The sequence below is a fragment of the Alligator mississippiensis genome, chromosome 1, assembly GCF_030867095.1.
Source record: "Alligator mississippiensis isolate rAllMis1 chromosome 1, rAllMis1, whole genome shotgun sequence".
In the NCBI taxonomy this organism is placed as follows: domain Eukaryota; kingdom Metazoa; phylum Chordata; order Crocodylia; family Alligatoridae; genus Alligator; species Alligator mississippiensis.
Window position 1 is genome coordinate 3,673,311 of NC_081824.1, and position 19,374 is coordinate 3,692,684.

General features: G+C 53.5%; 1 protein-coding gene across 1 annotated transcript in view; it reads right to left on the reverse strand.

Moving 5' to 3' along the window:
• The window catches only part of CIMIP2C (ciliary microtubule inner protein 2C), a 36,706-nt gene that overhangs the window by 9,867 nt on the left and 7,465 nt on the right, over window positions 1–19,374 (reverse strand). Inside the window, exons 2-3 of the mRNA XM_006257873.3 lie at window positions 8,301–8,574; window positions 7,087–7,199 (exon numbers count right to left, since the gene is read on the reverse strand). Coding sequence (XP_006257935.1) covers window positions 7,087–7,199; window positions 8,301–8,574 — 387 coding nt within the window. The remainder of the gene's footprint in view (window positions 1–7,086; window positions 7,200–8,300; window positions 8,575–19,374) is intronic.

Below are 19,374 nucleotides of genomic sequence, written 5' to 3' on the forward strand. Positions count from 1 at the left end.
GAAATGGCACTGCTGCTATTCTGAGCAGAAAAATCAGCTTCGTTGTAAAGACCCACACCCTTATTTTGGGAGGTGATTTTTTTAGGGAAAGGTAGGAGTGGTGTGTGAATAACTACAGTAATTCTGGAAATATCGGAATTGGACCTGGGCTTTTGCGGGGATTCGGTGAAAAGCAACGAGAAGTTGAACACTTCAAGCTGGCATCTGACCCGAAACAAAACCACTGCGCTCCGTTTTGGGTTATTTGCTTCTCTACTCTTTAGTTCAGGGCCCTGTTTTCAGCGTGGCAGCACAATACAGAGGTACAAAGCTGTATGTAAAAAATCCCAGCAGAATGAAGCAATTTGGCTTGAGGCAGGGCTGGACATGGCCTCTCGTGACCTTCTCAGAAGCAAGGCAGGGAAATGTGGTCTAGATGAAACTACTGTAAGGGAGACGAGCAACTAATTGGGAAACTGTGCTCAGAAAGTAGCTAGCGCTGAGTCAAAGCCAAGGGGTGTCTCAGTGGGGTTTTTGCTGGAGTCTGCGCCATTTGGATGATGTGAGATGCAGGGATATCTTTTATACGTATCACCCTAAAAAATCCTTGCCTCTCACATAATTGCTGGACCATCACAGCTACAGCATCACTCTTATACTACCTAACAGAGAAGGCACGAATTACATTTGCACATGGTACCAAGCTTGGAAGGGCTGCAGACACTTTGGGGGAGAGCACTGAAGGATCTTGAAACACTGGAGAAATGGTCTGAAATATATAGGATGCCGCTGCATAAAGACAAAGGCATTGCAGAAGGAACAACCAGCTGCCCAAACACAAGTGGTCCTGACATGTTGCTTTGCATTGGGGAGACCTCACCTGGAGATCTGGGCCCAGTTTTGGCCCCACACTTCAAGAACGAAGGGTCCAGAGGACAGCGACGGAAACGACGGGAGGTCTAAGCGGCAGGGCCAGTGGAGGAAGATTGACAGAACTGGGTTTATTTAGTCTAGAGAAAAGAAGGCCGAGGAGAGACACGATAGCTGTCTTCAGCTATGCAAAGAGGAAGGCAGGATGTGGTTCTCCATGGCTTCAGGGGACAGGATGAAAGGCAATGGTTTGAATTGCAGCTTGCAAGGTTTAGGTTGGACACTGGGAAGTGCTTCCCAACTGCAAGGACAGTGAGAAAGGGGCTAGGGAGGCTGTGAAATCCAATGCTGGAGGATTTTGGATCAAGATCCAGCAGGTAGGATTAGGTATACGGTGAGGTATTAGGTATAAGGTGTAATTGGATTAGGTATACAGTGAGGTATTAGGTCCTGTTCTGAGGCAGGGACTGGACCAGATGACCCAGCGAGGTCCCTTCCAGCCATATCTCCTGTCATTCCAGGATCCTGGTATTTCCATGCTGAAATATTTCAACTTTAGCAAAATTCCCCAACCCTTTTTTTTTTCAAATATCAATGATTTGGCCAATTCCACCTCTATTTTCTTTTTATTTTTTGGCAAATGTCTTCCTTTTGACCCTCTCTCTCAGTGAATTCAAGAATATTGACCTCCCCCCCCAGGCCTGTGGATGACAGATGGAGGAAAGCTGGGCACAGAAGCATGGGTGACCTGTGCAAAGGGGCAGGCACCAGAGGCAGGAGCAATATCCAGATGCTGGATCACTCTCCGGGTGCTACTTGCTGTATCTCCTTCCAGCTAGCGCATGGGGAAATGCAGGTTCCTATTGCCCGGGCCCACTAGATCCTGCAGTGGGAACAGACTGCACGAGCCCAGGGATGGAAGGGACCTGCAGGGTTGTCCAGTCCCGCCCGACCTGCACCGAAGCACAGAGGGGATGGGGGCTGCCCCCCTCGAAGATCACTCCTCCTGCTCCCCATGGGGTGTTGTTTCCCCTATAGGCAGGAAACCAAGTCCCCTACCACCCCCAGCCTTGCAGACCTGCTATTCAGGCCAGCCTGTCCCTGGCTGACGGTAAGCACAGCAGCTTGAATCCCAGGCCAGGTGACAGCATTTGAAACGCAAAGCCCGAGCCAACTCGCTCTTATGCATCAGGGCTTTGCTGATGGTTGCAGGGGAACTGGCCTACCCCGTGGAGCCTGGGTGCATGATGGCTTCTCTCTGCCTACCAAGCACTGCTGTGATGGTGCCTTCCCCGTGGATTTTCTGCTCTGCTTTCTGCCCCCTTCCCCTGTGTTCCCTGCCTGATCTGCTCTGTTTTCTGCTCCCAGCTCTACGCTCCCTGCCTTGAAGTGCAGGGCGAGCTCTCTGGAAGCAGGCCCAGCACCCTTATCAATTATAATTATTATTATTCATTAGCTAACATGGAGGGAGGATGGCACAAGGGGACGTTTTAGCCCTGATGGGAGCAAGGGCCCAGACTGGAGCCTCAGGTCCCCTCTGAGCCAGGGCGGGTGCCACCCCACAGAGCCACACGCCCCTGGCCAGCTCTCATCCTCCTGGCCCCACTGATGGGCTTGACCACCACGTCAGGCTAGGACAGCCTAGAAAAGGGTCCGGTTCTGGAGCTGCTCAGTTCGGGCCTTGGGGAAGTTTGTGTTTACTGAGGCTGAAGCGAACCGTGTCCGAAAGCAGGCAAGGCAGCAGAGGCACGGCTCGCTTTTAATGGAATAATGCAGCACTCGGCTCTTCTCTGATGCTTCACATCGTTAGGGCTCAAAGGCCTTTACAAAGTTCATCGCCCCATTTTACAGCTTGGCACACTGAGGCCCAGAGAAGGCATTCCTAGTGTCTGAGCCAGCAACAAGAGCAGCACCCAGGGGTCGAGGGGAGAAGGATATAGGATGCCTGGTGGAGTGGAGACAGGAACGGCACAGAGCTGCAAGTTGGGAGTTAAGAGCCTTGAAGGGAGGAAGAAATAGCTCTTGGGGAAGTGGGGAGACGGAGCAGGGCCATTCGAGCAGTGGTGCATGGAGGGAAAGCCTCAGAAGAGAGACCTCAGAAGAGAGTTTGCAGCGGTGCGGGGGGTGGCAGGTCCATTGGGAACATCAGGAGGGATAGTGGGGGGGCTCTGCCCAGGCACAGAGAGGATTTGCTGTAGGGCTGAGAGGATACAGGTGGCCTGAGCACGGCAGACAGCAGGAGTGGAGGGAGCAGAGACGGCCTGGGGAGGACGGGTGCAATGCATGGCTCGGTCTTGCGGTGCTGGACACAACAGGGATGGGACCGGGAGCCGGGAAGAAGCCGGGAGAGCTGGAAGCATGAAGGGCAGGGGATGCTGTGGTGGGGATTTGCATGAGAGAGCGCCCGGCGTGGAGGGGATGGCCGGTCCTGGGTGCAAAGGCTGCTTAAGGACAGCACAGAGGACCTGGCTAAGATGCTTGAGCTTCCGGCTGTGAAGAGACACCCACGGAGGTCCAAAACAGGACCTTGATTCTCAATTCAGGGCTGAACCTACCACCAGATTTGGGGTCGGGGAGGATATTCCCCCCCATATTAGCCTAGCATGGACCGTGAGGGTTTTGCCTTTCTCTTAGCATGAAGCATCAGTGTGTGTTATCAGCTATTTATTCCTGCCATGTCTCCCCCTCCTCCTACCTGTAGCCTGTTGCAGGGGGGTGTGCTTTGTGGCTGGGGCGTGTGTGAGGAGCTGCCGTGGATGATTTGTGGGCATCTTGGGTGCTGAAGCCTGGATTCAAGAGACAGCGGGTCTCTCTCAGCCGTGTGCTCTTAGAAAGCGGTTTGCCAGGTCCTCTCCTTGCACACAATATCACGGCTACCTGATGCATCACCTTTGGTAACATTTGCATGTCACATCATGACAGTGGTGACATGAAATTGGTGCATGTCAGGATCCTGACTCACACCTGGGAGAAATGCGCCCACCTCTGGGGTGGATTGACGCTGTAGAGGAAATCAACACAGCATCTAATCAGTGTTACAGCAGGGGTGGTCTGGGAGACCGACTGTAGTCACCCACCCCAGGACACTGTGACTTCGTCTCCAGCTCTTTAAAGAGTTTCATCCTAATGTTAACCAGTCGAGGTCTTCCCGGGTTCATTGTGATTGCACAGCATGTCGATGTGACTCTGTGCAACGCGGTACAGATATATAACACAGGACAATCCCTGGCTCCAAAGAGCTCACAATCTTAGATACAGACAGCATGGCAGAGGGTGACAGCACAGCCCAGGAGCGGGGCATGAAACCCAGATACCATATGACCAGTCACAAAGCACCGTGTAAACCCGCATCGTGCAGGAGGCCTGGGCCTTGAATCCGGTTGAAAGCCACGTAGCTCCAGGAGGACTCTTAACTGATGTGTCCATCCGTCTGGCCAGCGAGGATCCAGACCCAGGGGAGGAACCGGCTGTTGTTGGAAAGCAGATTCAAGCAACAAGATTTGCAAAAATCTTGCAAAAAAAAAAAATTTGCAAAAATCTTGTTGGTCTAATAAAAGAGATCATCTCTACTATGAGTCCTGATCCAAGCTACTGTGAGCAGGCATGCTCAGAGCTTCCTGATGGCCCAGCAGGGATTCATCTGCACTCCTTGAAGGTCCCTTTCCAGGCCTGGGCTTGGTCTTCAGAGATAGGAGGAATCTCAAGTTGCAGCAAGGGAAGTTTAAGTTGCAGCGGGGAAAGTTTAGGTTGGATATTAGGAAAATCTTTCTCACTAGGAGGGTGGTGACGCACTGGAATAGGCTCCCCAGAGAGGTGGTGCACTCTCCATCCTTGGAGGTTTTGAAGACCCGGCTAGACAAAGCCTTGGCTGGTATGATGTAGCTGGGGCTGGTCCTGCTTAGAGCAGGGGTTGGACTCGATGTGCCCTCCTGTGGTCCCTTCCCACCCTCATATCTATGGTTCTCTGATTTCAGCACTCCTCATCTGCAAGAGCAGCAGGACGGAGGAGCCAGCTGCTCAGGGAAGTGGTGGGGTCTCCATCCCTGGAGGGTCCCTGCAGAAGCTGGGCCATGTCTCTCTTAGCTGGGGTTGGGCCAGGGCTGCCTGCAGCTGGGAGGGGGTGGGATGGGTGATGCTGGCCCCTATGAAAGGCCCAGGTAGGGTCGAGCCCCCCGTGTCCACACAACCCTGTATTTTAGAGAACTGGTTACAAGAAAACGTTATAAAACTCAATCCAGGAAGAGCACAGGTGATGCCAGAGTCCCTGTGCACTACTAGGGACCGACAACACAATTCTGGCTGTGTCCAGGGACAATGCATCCAACGTTCAAAATGGGGGAAAGAGGCGAGAAACATAGACAGCTCACAGACAAATCCCCAACCTTATAAACCTGGAAGAGAAAACAATCCCAGGTCCTGAAGGACGAGTGGTGTCACAGTGTCCCCAGGCTTACTGAGTTCAACGTGGTCGAAGTTACCCGCAGGCGTCCAGGCGTTCAGGGCAACCTACTTGGGCAACGTTTCAGAGGCGGGGTCCTGAAAGCAGGGTTTTCCAGTACGGTGGGGCCCGCCGTTTTGTTGGCATGGCTGCAAATATAGCCCTGCACCCTCCACAAGTGCCACTGCTATCCCTTTCCCCTGCTTGACCTGCTGCTCTGCTTTCTGCTCCCTGCCCTGTGCTCCCTGTTCCATTTCCACTCTCCTTTCTGTTCCCTGCCTGATCTGCTACTCTGCTTTCTGCTCCCTGACCCATCTGTCACTGCGCTGCCCGTCTCCTCTTCAGTCTGCCCTTGTGGTCCTGCAGATTGGCCACCCCAATTTCATACCCTGTCCGTGAACAGGACTGCAGCACAAGAGGAACAGGAGGCACGGACATAACCCCCCTGTTATAATATGAAGCCACCTTCATGCGAGTAGCAAACGTGGTGCGTCTCTTTCGAGGTATGTGCAGACCAGATGCAACCCAGTTTGGCCCCTCTGGGTGCACAGATCCCTCCTGCCCCCACCCCACTCCTGCCTCCTTGCTTCTCCTGGAGGGGAAAGCCCCTTCCCTGCTCCCCAGCCTGGTCCCCACAGCCCCAGGACATGGCCTTCATTACTGCTGCACAAAGGGATCCCAGTGCAAGGCGGTGTGCCCGGTCCCTGGGGGCCAAACCTGGCATCAGCATCCATGGGACAGGGCTGTGGCTGGAGGAGGGAGCAGGGCGGGGAGTTGAGGGCTAGCCGGCAGCTGGGATGGGGATGGAGGAGTGTGCAAGCTAGGAGTTGGACCTGCAGCAAGACAGAGAGGTTGGGTGTGGGGAGACGTGCACGCAGCACAACAGTGTCCGGCGGCCCACTGGGACACAAACACCTGCTCCATTGCGGTGACTGCTCCATGCTGGGATGGCTGGCAAGCTGGGGGTTCATGGCTGCACCCCTCAGTGGTGCTGAGCTATCTGCTCCCAGGGGCTTCAATGGGAGTGAAGTCCACCCACGTCTGGCAGAATTAGGGCTAGATGCACCCAGAGCCCCACTTCCCCTGCATGGCCACTCTGCTCCTTGCACTGGGCTGTTCCCTGAAGCCCAGAAGGACAAATCCGGCACTGGTCCAAGCCCATCTCAGGACCCCGAGGGTGTCTGATGAGTGTGAGGAGGAGGCAGGTCACCGGTAGCCAACTGTGTGCATGGGAGGCTACAGGAGGGGTGCAAATCCAGCGATGCCAATGCTCCTGCTAGGATCAATCCCAGGGGTCCTGGCTAAAGGGTCTTGCCCTTCTGCTCAGGGTCAGACTGACACTACATTTGGGGTCAGGAAGGGATTTTGCTCCCTGGTCAGATTGGTGCAGCCTGGGGGTGGTTTGCCTTCCTCTGTAGCATGGGCATGGCCTCTACCTGGGATCTCACAAGACTGTATTAACCTTTGAAAGAAGCAGGATGTTGGCTGCTGCCGTCCCCCTGCTTTCCCTGGGGCAGGGTCGGGTGTGATGCTCAGTGCTGTGTCTGGGGTGATTGCATAGTTTTGCTAAAAGGCTGGACAATGGATGTGCCTGGGACGGTTGGGACAGGGGTTGGACTGGAGGTGACCTCTGAGGCTCGCTTCCAGTCCCGCTGCTCTGGGATTTCTATGAGCTGGGTGGGGAATCCGGGGTCACTCTGTGCTACTCTGGGGGTCTGACTTCTTGAGGACCTTACACCCGAGGAGTGTAGGGTCTTACACCTACGTGACCATCAGGGCTGGGGCACTGCACTACTCACAGATCCAGAGGGTGAGGGTATCTGTCCCCTTCCTTCACCGGCAGCACAAAGTAGGGGACACCGTGCACGGTCCCGGTCTTGTCTTGGTAGTGCTCGCGGTGCTTCTGGGAAAGCTGGAGGGCAAAACAGGGGCTTGAGGGGCATGGAGGGGCAAAGCCACGTCTCTCAGAGCCCAGTGCTAAGACACTTGCTCTCAGTGGGGCTAAATTCCTCTCCAGCCTGCAAAGCGCAGCGGCCTTTCTAATCTAGGAATAATTGCTGCTGTGTTTCGGAAGCAATCTCCTCCCTCCCCCTCCCTCAGGCCCGTGGGGTGTAGCAGACAGGTAGATAACGATTGCAATAAGCAGGGTTGGTGCCTGGCTCAGCCATTTGGCAGCTTGGGTTTTAATTATTGATGAGGCCCAGGAAGCCTCATTTGGGGAGCGGCAGAGTCGGGCAAGAGGGGCTCTGCTGTATTTACCCCGGGGGACAGCGATCGGGTGCAGTCAGACATGCACAGAGGCTCACGCGTGCATCAGGTCGGCTCCCAGATGCCTGTGCAATTGCACGCTTTGCTGCTCACTTCACAGGGGGCAGAGGGTGGGTGTGTATGCCAGCAATAACACTGTTTGGTACCGGGGAGGCTCTGGCTTCCTCTTTTCTCACCCCCCTCTCACTTCCAGCCTGCTTCCTGGAGCAAGACGGGGCTTCTCTGTGCTGGGCTGCTACATCCAAGCCTCTGAGCTGTGCCAGGCGGGTTCCCTCAGACTACAAAGCCAAGTCCAATGATACACCATGGGCAGCTGGTTCCTCCATCCTACTACAGCAGGGGAAACTGAGGCTGGGGATGAGGAGAGACTTTCTAACTGAAGGTGCTCAGGCATGGGACCAGGCAGCTGGAGAAGTGGTGGCATCTCCATCCCTGGGAGTTTCCAAGAGCAGGTCGGACAGACCCTTGGCTGGAGTGGGTTAGTCAAGGCTGATCTTGCCTTGAGCAGGGGATTGGACTGGATGTGACCTTGTGAGGTCCCTTCCAGCCTGCCTTTCTTATCAGCCTATGATCCTGAGCAATTAAAAATCATCCTTTCCTGGGGTACATGCACACCACATATACTGCTAAGGCCTGGAGCTGACTGGTTGCACTGGTCCCCATGCAGCGCCCGGTCACTCTGTGTAAAGTCCAGCCCCATGCATATTTAGATGTAGACTCCCCACCTCCAGAAAGACCTTCTCACCTTGTAAAACTCCTGCAGCTCTCCCGAACGGTTGATATCCAGGTTGAACCGGGAGTAGGAAGGGATGTGCAGCCACCTATTCCAGGTCCGCGCCCGGCTCTCCAGCACCAGCCCCGGGTCGTAGGAGAAGAGGGTGGGGAAGTAGCCCCCTTTGCTGTAGGGGCTGCGGCTGCTCTTCATGACGGCGCTGCGGAAATCCTGGAAGTATTTCATCGTCGTGTTCCCGTAGGTGTCACCAAAGGAGAACGCCACGTTCGGGACATGCCCGTGATACCTGCGCGGAGGAGACACAAGACTAGTTAGGGACGGCAGCAAGCTAAGGGTCCACGGGTGGATCTAGGATTTTGAAATGGGGGGTGCAGATGTTGTGGTGCATCATCACATAGAACAGGACACCTATTTTTCTCCATTTATGAAGGAACCAGAAGCTTTTGTAATACGCTACATTATTCAGTTTTAAACGAAAGCATAAACCTAGCTGGAACGTGCACTCATTTGCTAGATTATATTTTAGAAAGGTTAAAAAACACAAAGAAACTAGGCAAAAAAAAAAAGGTCAACATAGTTAAAAGACCTTATGTTGTTAGTCCTGCAGTCATTATAGTTCAGCGTGTTTCTTATTCAGATTCATAAAGCAAAATCTAGTCTTCTGGCACGTCTTGACAAGGCTTCCTATATGCTGTGGTCAGTCATTGCCGCACCCGAGTTAATGTGACCACACCTGAGTGAGATAAGGTTTCAGTTGGAGCTAAAAACAGTCGGCAGGGCTGTGAAATAGGAGAGGGGCATGGCTATCAGATAGCAGAATTGCAGAAGAAAAGGTAGCTCAAGTAGTAAAGCCTTAAGACCATTCAAAAGGAGAAAGGATTGTTGTCACCTACAGAGCAAAGAGAGATTAGCAGGAATCAGGGAGATGACAAGGAGCCATGAAGTCTATTGAGTCTCTCAGCACTGCCTGAATAGAAACGCCGCTCCCCACCAGCCTCACAGCTAGTTTTTAAAATTTGGATGGAGCAGCATTCAAAGAGGGGTGCAACTGCACTGTGACACCCCCCTGGATCCACCCCTTCATGCATAGGGAGCTGCTGGTCCCTTGTCCCCATTATAAGCTACTCCCGTTGCAGCCATGAAAGCATGGAGACACAGCGAGTGGCAGCAGGAGGAGGGTTTTCCGTCAGCTCCTGTATGCCATGTCTCCAAATCACAGAAAAGTCAGGGTGGAAAGGACTTCTGAGGTCATCGAATCCATTCAGAAATACAGAAATATATAAAAATGGGGCTGGAAGGGAGATGCATGTAGTCCAGCTCCCCGCCTGAGGCAGGATCAGCCCTGTACAAACCAGCCCAGACAAATCCACAATCACAGAAATCATAGAAATCATTGAAATCCAGCTGGCAGGGAGCTGCAGAGGTCACCTCTGGTCCAACCCCTGCCACCCTGTGCAAACCAGCCCGGACAAACCCAGTGTCCAACCTCTGAGCAAAACTACTGTCAGCCCTAACCAGCACCAGGCATCGCACCCAGCCCTGCCCCAGGGAAAGCAGGGGGACCGTGGTGGCCACCGTTGGTTGTTAATATACACTTGAGGACCCGAGGCAGAGGCCATGCCCCCCGGCTACAGAAGAAGACACACTCCAGTTTGTACCAATCTGACCATGGGGGAAAATCCCGTTGTGACCCCAAATGCAGCATCAATCTGAGCCTGAGTGCAGGAGCTATGCAGCCCTCCCTCCATACACACCTACCCACCGCTTGCATATACCCCACAGTCCCAACTGGCAGACCCTACCAGCTTCTGTCATCTCCGTACCTCGTTTGAACTCAGAGGAAGAGGGAAATTCAAATGCAGTTATAGCAGGGCACGCAGGGACACCAGAGAGTCAGAGCAGAGATGACAAAGGGAAGAGGAGTAATAATACTGATGGGAGCAATGGCCAAGCAGCCACCCCTCATGGAAAGGAGGATTGAAACCAGCCGGGAAAGCAAGTGAGATCAGAGGAACCACGGAGGTGATGTAGAGAGATGCTGGAGCCCAAAGGCAAGGACTGGGATCGACGCGACAGGGAGGACACGAGTCCAAGGCATCGTGCAGATGTGACTGGAACAAGGGGACAGACGAGCATGAGGCAGTCACAAAAGACAGACATCAAGAGAAATGGTGTGATCCAGCCAGGATCTTCTTGGCCCTGACCCCAGCCCTGCCTCAGACCTCAGTCCATCGGTCTCCCCGTCTTTAAATTGGGTCTGTGACTAGATTCCTAGGTGTGGAGGAGGCTTTGGTGGGGGGTCAGCCAACACAGGCACAGTCCCCTGGAGGTTTTAAGGACTGAACAGACAGAATTGCTGACTCTGCCACTAGTTTTAAGAGGTAGCTCACCATGTTCGTCTGAAATCAGGCAGAAGGGAGGGTAGATTTGCACCTTATAGACTAACTAAATCAGAGATGCATGAACTTTCACAAGCAGCGGCTTGCATCAGCAGAGTGGGTTGCTGCTTACAGAAGCTCATGCATGTACGATTTGGTTGTGGTTAGTCTACAAGCTTACGCATCTGATTTAGTTAGTAAATCTACACTGCCTTCTACCAATTTTAAGACCCTCTCGGCCAGGCGATAAAACCCTGGGCTGTTTTACACCCGCAAGGGCAGTGGATCCCCGGGTGATGACACGCTGCTCTCTGCACAGCCACAGCTTACCACAACACAGGCTTAGACAACTTGCAGGACACCGGAAAGGCACTGAGCTATGATCGACTGGCCCAGAGCAGAGGGACGAATGCTAGAAGATATGAATGATAGTTTCTGCCTTTCCACGCGCACATCACGTGTGCGACGTTGCAGCGGAGGCTACGCTATCATTGAACGGACACTGGGACATGCCTGGTGGAGCTTCTCCACCCTCATTCATGTCTCCTCGTTGAACCTTACCAGAGGGAAGAGATATCACGACAGTGCAAAGTTCACGGCCTGCCCGGCTGTGTTGGAAGCAGGAGGGATCAGACATTGTCAGGGAGATGAAGGCAATCTGAACATAAGTGTATTTCCCATTGCCTTTCCACTGCCCTGTACATGGGGACTCAGGGGCATTCAATGAAATCTTGAATCATGGAGGGATGTGCTGTCACCTGAGGCATTGCGTTCATCCCGGTCTGGGCAGGTGCCCCCTCCATAAGCCACGCCACACTGGGTTGGACCCATGGTCTGGCTAGCTCAGTATCCCATCTCTGACGGTGGCAGAAATGGCTGCTGGAGGCAGAGCATTGAACCAGATCGAGAGTGATCTACCCCCTATCCACTACCCTCACTGGCATCCACCATCAGTGGGTTAAAGATGCCCCAGGAAACATCTCCAACCCTTCTGCTCAGCAGCTATTAATGGATCTAGCATCCACAAATGTGTCTAGTTCCTTTTTGAACCTGGCTCATTGCTCCTTGTTCTGTCACCTGCCACCGCGGAGACCAGTCTAGCCCATCTGGGCTGGCTTAGCTCTGTGCAGGAGGCTGGACAGGGTCACCCTCTAGGTGCCTCCCAGCTTGAGGGTTGTGTGATTCAAAACAAGGCACAAGTGATGCCCAAGCCTTTACCACTCCTACTCGACAGCACAGGAAACAGGGACAAGGATGACTGGCCTGTTGTCAGCTGCAACAACTGCTGCTAACGAGTGAGGTCATTAAGCTGTGTTTGTCTGCCATCAGGCAGCAGGCAAAGTATATCTGTACCTGAGAGGGCTCTGCTACATGTTACATGGATTATACAATTAACTGGTGAAACATTCAGTAAATTTAGACCGGCCACACGTGCAAAGCACAGATTAGCCACATGTGCAAAGTAATTAGCATGCAACTAGCCAGGTAACTACACAAGACATTTAAACTGGCTATACATGCAAAGTAATTATCACGGCATAAAAATGGCTATCCAGCTACAAAAAGAGCCAACCAGCTACACAATTAGTGCTTGAAAACGTGGCTCTGCTACATGTTACGTGGATTATACAATTAACTGGTGAAACATTCAGTAAATTTAGACTGGCCACACATGCAAAGCACAGATTAGCTACATGTGCAAAGTAATTAGCATGCAACTAGCCAGGTAACTACACAAGACATTTAAACTGGCTATACATGCAAAGTAATTATCACGGCATAAAAATGGCTATCCAGCTACAAAAAGAGCCGACGTGCTACACAATTAGTGCTTGAAAACATGGACCAGTTCTACAGCTGGTTTCTCTCCAACTTGCATATGAGCGTGTGGCAGAGCTCATGACCTACCTAGTCACCCCGCTGGATGTGCTGCATGACCTGGGGAGCTCAGAAGAAGAGCTCTGCCATCCAGCGGATAAGGACATCGTGCAACCAGCCTTGGTGACGGGCCTCACCCGAAGCGCTACAAATGCTTTGCCGTGGCTGCTGCCTTCAACAAAGCAAGATGCAGTGAGACAAGGGACTCAGATCGGTGTTGGGTGCTGGGCCACTGTGAGCATGGGGATCCTGTCCACCTCCGCAGGACCTCACCGGCTGGCTGGCCAGCGCACACATCGGTGCTATCAAGGCAAGCAGGAGCTTGAAGCATCCTCCCATCAGGACGTTGCTGCCAGGGGCGGGACGCGCCCCAGTCTGTTCACATCGCCCACCGCCTCCTCTCCATGCCTCGCTCTGGGCTTCTCCTATCATGGCATCTTCTTGGGCTCATGAAAGCTTGTGCTGTATGCATATCTGAGTGAGTTAGACTGTAAGGTGCAACCCCTCCCCCTCCACCTCTTCTGCCTGCCTCAGATGGCTAACGACCTCTCATTAGCAAGAGCCATGGCAGCTGATGACATGTGAAACATCCTCGTTCCTAATTGCACATCCCCTGGTGCCAGCAGTGCTAGGTCTCTGCCTGTTCCCAAAGATTTGCCTTTGATTTAGGTGCAATAAAGAAGTCTTTGGGATAATGAGGGAGACCTCACTGCTCCCATCCCCTGCAGGCCTCCCTCTCGCTCTGCTGGCCTAGCAAGCAAACACGGGAACTTTTGTGGAAAATGAAACGGTTTTTGAAAAAAAATGCAGGAGAAAGGGAGGCAGAAACAAAGCAGAGGAGAGGAGGGAAGAGCCTGACGGGCCTCAGGCTGGGAAGCCCTTGCAGCTGCCGCGAAGGAGATGCTCTGCATGGGTGGGGGGCACTGCCTCTTCCCGTGCCAAAGTGCTGCTTGTGTTGCCGTGGACCTCCGTGGAGCAGACGTGATGCCAGGTGAGTCCCAACATGTTAGCCCCCCAAACAAACACACCCGGTGGGTGTCTGACACCAGGGAAGCACCATTGCCTAGGGGTTAGGGTCCTTGTCCCAGTGAGCTGGAGATGCAGACAGGGTTCGTACCTCCGTCTCCTACGCTGCCATCCTCCTCTTGATGCCGGCCCGCTGAGTAGCCAAGGCAGTGATGTCTGTGGGGCCAGGGAGAAGATAACCAGGTACATGGCTCAGTGAGATGGACACTGGCATGGAAGGAATAGGGTGCTGGGCACTCGTCTGGGTCCCTCCATCGTCCTTGGGCAAAATGATAAAGTCCCAGAGCCGTGGGGCGGGCAGGGAGCTGCAGAGGTCACGTCTATCCGACCCCTGCCTGAGGCAGGATCAGCCCTGTGCAAACCAGCCCAGACACATCCATAATCGCAGAAAGCATAGAAATCCTAGAGCCGTGGGGCTGGAAGGGACCTTCAGAGGTCACATCTAATTCAACCCCTGCTTAAGGCAGGATCAGCCCTGTGCAAACCAGCCCAGACAAACCCATCATCTACAAACTCTTAGCAAAACTACCATCAGCCCTGATGCAACATAGCCAGCACACCTGAAGCTGCCCCAGGTAAAGCAGGGGGACCGCGGCAGCCAACGTCCTGCTTCTATGCAAGGTTAATAGACAATTAAGAGACCCCAGGTAGAGACTGTGCCCCTGCTACAGAGAAAGGCAACAGCCCAGTTTGTACCAATATGAATGAACATGGTTTAAAATCCCTTCCTGACCCCAAATGCAGCATCGGTCTGACCCCGAGCAGAGGGGCAAGACCCTCCAGCCAGGACCCTGCGGGGTTGGTGCCAGCAGGAGCATTGGCACAGCCCCGTGCCCATCCCCAGCCTGGGCTGCAGCACCCAGCACCCCTGGGGGAGGCTTAATACCCCCTGAGACATGGAGCAGGAAGGAGGGGAGGGGGAACCAACACAGCCCAGGAGCCGGGAGATCCCCATAGCAGAGCACAGGCATCGCTGCACCTGGATCATCCCCACCAGTGTCTGTCCCCCTCTTCTCGACACCTCCAGGGATGCAGAGTTCCCACCTTCCTTGGTGTCTCCCCTGCTCTGACAGCGAAGACATTTTTCCTGAGATCCAACCCAAACCTACTCGGCTGCAACTTCAAGCCAATGGCCTGCATCGTCTCTGCAGCGAGAGAGATCAGGGGTTTCCCTCTTCCTTATCGCAGCCCTTCAGGTATTTGCAGGCTGCTGTCATGGCCCCAGTTAAGCACCTGTCCATCAGCTGAACTTGCCCAGCAACTTCACCCCTTCCTCACAGGACTTGCTTTCCAAGCCCTGTATTGTCTTGTCGCTGCCTCTAGACCCCCTCTCCTCTCCAGTGCCAGCCAATAAATGGTAACTACACAAAGCAACAGGCCGGGTGCTGGAAGGGTCCGGGCAATACCTGTCTTGTGCCTCAATGGTTCAAACCCTTTCCTGGGAAGGGGGTGATGAAGGCTGCAGGGGAGTATCAACCATGCCCCTGTGCTGCTGCCTCTCCCTCTCCTCCATCCCACCAGTCACTTGGGGGCAGATGGATGGGTCTCAGTCTCTCTGTCCATCTCTCCCTACGGTCCCAAACCCAGCAAGCAGGAGCAGACCCCTCCAACGCTGCCCGCCCCATGAAGCCAGTCCTTCTTTCTTCTCCACCACAATCCCACACAGCTCTTTCTTCTCTACCCACCCCGTGCAGGTTGCTGGTCAGCCCTGCTGCCTCTTCCATACAGGACCTCCAAACTCCTTTTGCCAGGACCGATGTCCATGCACAGACAAGACCACCCCGCTGGCCTTCTCAACCCCCACGTGCACCATGCAGCTTATTCACCCTTCCCCTTCATTTCCAATTGCATCGCCCCCGTGCAACTTGGCTCTGCAGTTACTAACCCCCTGTCTTCACTCTCAAGGCCACTGCCCCTGGCATGTCACGTGCCAGCCTGGCACTCATTAACCTTCTGGGCAAGATTTAGGGCAGCATTAATTTAATGCATGATGGCAACAACTCTGCTCTGGCCATCGATGGTCATCCTTGATGCTTGTCCTGTGCTCCATCGCTCTCTAGGGCCACGTACTCAAGTCATCTAAGTGGCTTTAGCTCTGATGACCGTGTACACCGGTTGCCGTTGTGGCCCGTAGCCCACAGGAGGTAGAAAGTCCTACAGCTCTTCCAGCATTTCTTAAGGAAAAATCCCATCTTACTCCTAACAAGAGCGTTCAGAGCGGCAATAAACCGAGAACGCATTCCCACCTCCCCCTCCCCAAAACAGCCCTTCGCACCTTCCGCTCATTTTCGCAGCATTTCTAAAAAAAGACGGCATGATTGTCTCTCTGCCTTATTCTAATAATTGCATGAAATCAGCTTTTCAGCATGGCTAACCCTCTCCGAGGAGTTCAGTTTCCAGCCCGGGGGAGGGGAGGGAATAGATGTTACATGCGCAGCGGAAAGAGGAGCATTAAGATGGATTTGCAGATGTGCATTTCATGCAGAGCTTCGATTCTGTGGGGTGGAGGTGTGAAGAAAAGCCTCGCCTTTTCTTTCCGGCCAGGCGCGCTCACTTGGGGATACCGAGTTTGTTTTGCTGCAGGAAAACATCTCCTGCCCTTTGCCGGACACCTGCATCTTGGCCGGGGCAAAATAAGCCAGTTCTAAGCTTGGAACGTTATATTCATACCAGACACAGATGCTGCTGAGAAATTCAGAGATACGGACGCTTTACAAAACTGTCAGCAGTTCAGGGGAGAGCAAGAGGGGAATGTGCCCAATACTGGCTGTCAGGGCCAAGCGAAAATCAGATCGTGGAATCACAGACAACGAGGGTTGAAGGGAGCTCAGGAGTCACATCTAATCCAACTGCTCCAAGCAGGACCAGCCCAGCTACATCATCCCAGCCGAGGTTTTGTCTGCCTGGGTCTTCAACACCTCCAAGGATGGAGACTGCACCACCTCTCTGCACAGCCTGTGCCAGTGCTTCACCACCCTCCTAGCAAGAAAGTTTTTCCTAATATCCAACCTCAACTTTCCTTGCTGCAGCTGAAGCCCATTGCTCCTTGTCCTGTCATCTACCCCCACTGAGGACAGCCCAGCTCCATCCTCTTTGCAGCCCCCCTGCAGGGAGGTGAAGGCTGCTATTCAATCCCCCTCGGTCTTCTCTTCTGCAGCCTCAATCAGCCCATTTCCCTCAGCCTCTCCTCACCAGTCCTGTCCCTCAGCTCACAACCATTTTCATTGCCCTCCGCTGGACTCTCTCCAATGTGTCCACATCCTTTCTGCAGTGGACACAGGACTAAAGATGTGGCCTCCCTGGTGCTGAATGCAGGGGGAGAATCACTGCCGTCGATCTGCTGGCACCGTTCCTCCCAATGCAGATGCTCCTGCTATTGCAGACACTAAAGAACAGTAAGAGTCTAGTGAAGGAGCCCGCTGCATTCAATCGGAGCTGGGCTCTGTACTCCTATATTTGCCTTTAAAAAAGTCAGCAAAAGGGTCTCAGTTCTAGGTGGCTGATGGGGAGAGACCAGATGTGCACAGTCCAGGGTACCTGCAATCCAGAGGAGGGAGAAAGCCATCTTTTCTGCAGTCCAGAGTGACATTTTCTGGGCATCTCCTTCCAGAGCCCTGTCTGAGACGTGTCTGCTTGAGACAGATGCTTGTGCTGCTCAGCCCCCTCTCCCTCCTACCCAGCTAAACCTGGTGACAGAGTACCAAGGAAGTTTCATTAGCTGGGCAAAGTATGCTGGCGGGTTTGGGAGAGATGCAGGCAAGGGGTGCTGTGGGGACCTCCTTTCTATCTGCAGGCGGATGGGAGAAACCCAAGACCAGCAGCTACTGGTATGGTTTTTATTTTAAGAAATCCAATGATGCAGCCCACATGGGGGGTTATATCGTAGGAAAACCACTGCCAATGAACCTGCAAAGCCAGCAGGGCAAGGAGACCCGTATGCTACCCTGGCACTGATACCACGGATGCAGAAGAAGTGGGAAGCTGCTACTGATAGTCTGCTACTTTTACTGCTTTCTCAACCAGCCCGTGAGGCCGGGGGTGAGCCTCAAAGATTTTGTCTTCTGGATCCCGGCGTCTGGCTTGGATGAGCCCAACTTGCTCTGGGGATGAGTCAGGGAGGGAGCGTGACTGGGTGGCGCACCTGTTCACCCATAATGCAGGTGTGTAAGGCAAGCTCAGGTAGATCAGAAACCTCCCCCAGAGAGAAAGGACCCAAATTTGCCTGCTACTGATTTCCAGCTTCAATGCAGCACAGCCTCACAATCTGTCTAGATCCTGGGGCTTTGAGCAGATGGCATCAGGGAATTTAACACGGGAGGAACTGCCCAAGCGTGCACACATACATCACTCTCGACGTCCGTGGGTGCGTCCCTGCAGTACTGCAACCGGTTACTCCCAGTCTGTATTTGTGCGTGCAGTTGTGTCCATTGCAGTGCTAGCAATGCTGCGTCCTCATGGCTGGTCATTGAAAGTCCCAGGACACTGAGAAGAGCAAGCAGCTTTACTCCCAGGGTCTTTGCTTCAACACTGCTGATGCTAACAAAGGACCTGAGCACCAGACTCGTGAGAAAGCAGAGTAATTTGCCCCGTAGTTTCATCTACACTATAGGCATCCCAGTGCCTTCCCTATGGGATGGAGACTGTCAGGTGGAGAATCAAAGACATCCCAAGGAAGCGGTTGCTCCCAAAGTCACATCTAGTCCAACCCGCTGCCTGGGGCAGGACCAGCCCTGCCCACACCATCCCATGCAATGATACGGTACAACTTGTAGGGCTCGTCACGCAGGGTTTGCTTTGCTTCTGTGCTTACAGCTAGCAAAGGCCCCCACCTTTCTGGCTCTTGGAGAAAAGTGGATCTCCAGTATTTGACAACCCGCATCCAGCTCCTGAGAGCGACTCGTTCAGAGGCAAGGTCTGTTTTCAAGCAATAACCACACGGAGAGACCAGCCATTGCGATCCAAAGGGGTGATAATTAGCTCTAAATATAGCCGATCTCCTTCCTCAGCATTACAGCTGGGCCTGACGCTCCCTTTACCTTGCAACGGGGAATATTTGGAGCCAGCAAAACCCAACAGACGGCCCGGTGACTGCATCTCCCATTGCAGAAGTGTCCCACAGTCTCAGACTCATAACATAAATGACAACCAAATTGCACCATAGACCGGAAAAGCGTAGCTTCCAGCAGCCCCCGCTCTCTACACTGACTCCCAAGATGCAGCCCTGAGACACTAAGCATGTTAAAAATATGCCATTTATTTCACCGGGGGGGAAAGTGTTTTTTTTCTCCATCTTCTTCTTGACAACGGTTGGAAAAACGCTGCTCTCAGAGACAGAGAGAGCGCTCTCTCCGCTGCGAGCAAAGCTGTCAGCGAAGTAAAAACAAAGCGACAGCGTTCCCCCTGACGTGAACAAATCCCTCAGCAGGAGACGATGTGTGCAAACTTGAGTATAGCCTTGTCTTTGAGAAAGGAGCTGGCTCCGTCTCCAGGGGCTTGGTAAGGGCGCTTGTCAGAGGGGCATAAGCATGGATGCTGGCACCGCACCGCACCGTACCTAAAGACCCGCGAATGCAATGAATCCTGAACCTAGCCCTGGAGCAAAGGAGGTCTCGGGGGTGGGTAAAATCCCACTCCCCTCCAGGGTTTATGCAGTGCAACCTGGAGGAGCCTCCCACAGCTTGGGATTTACAGTCAGGGAGTGGGTGCCTATGGCTTCCCCTTCAAAGCGTGGGATACAGAGACCAGGGGGATACAAGCAGAGAACCAGGGGCTTCTGCTTGCCCCTTTTGCTCAGTGGATAGGGA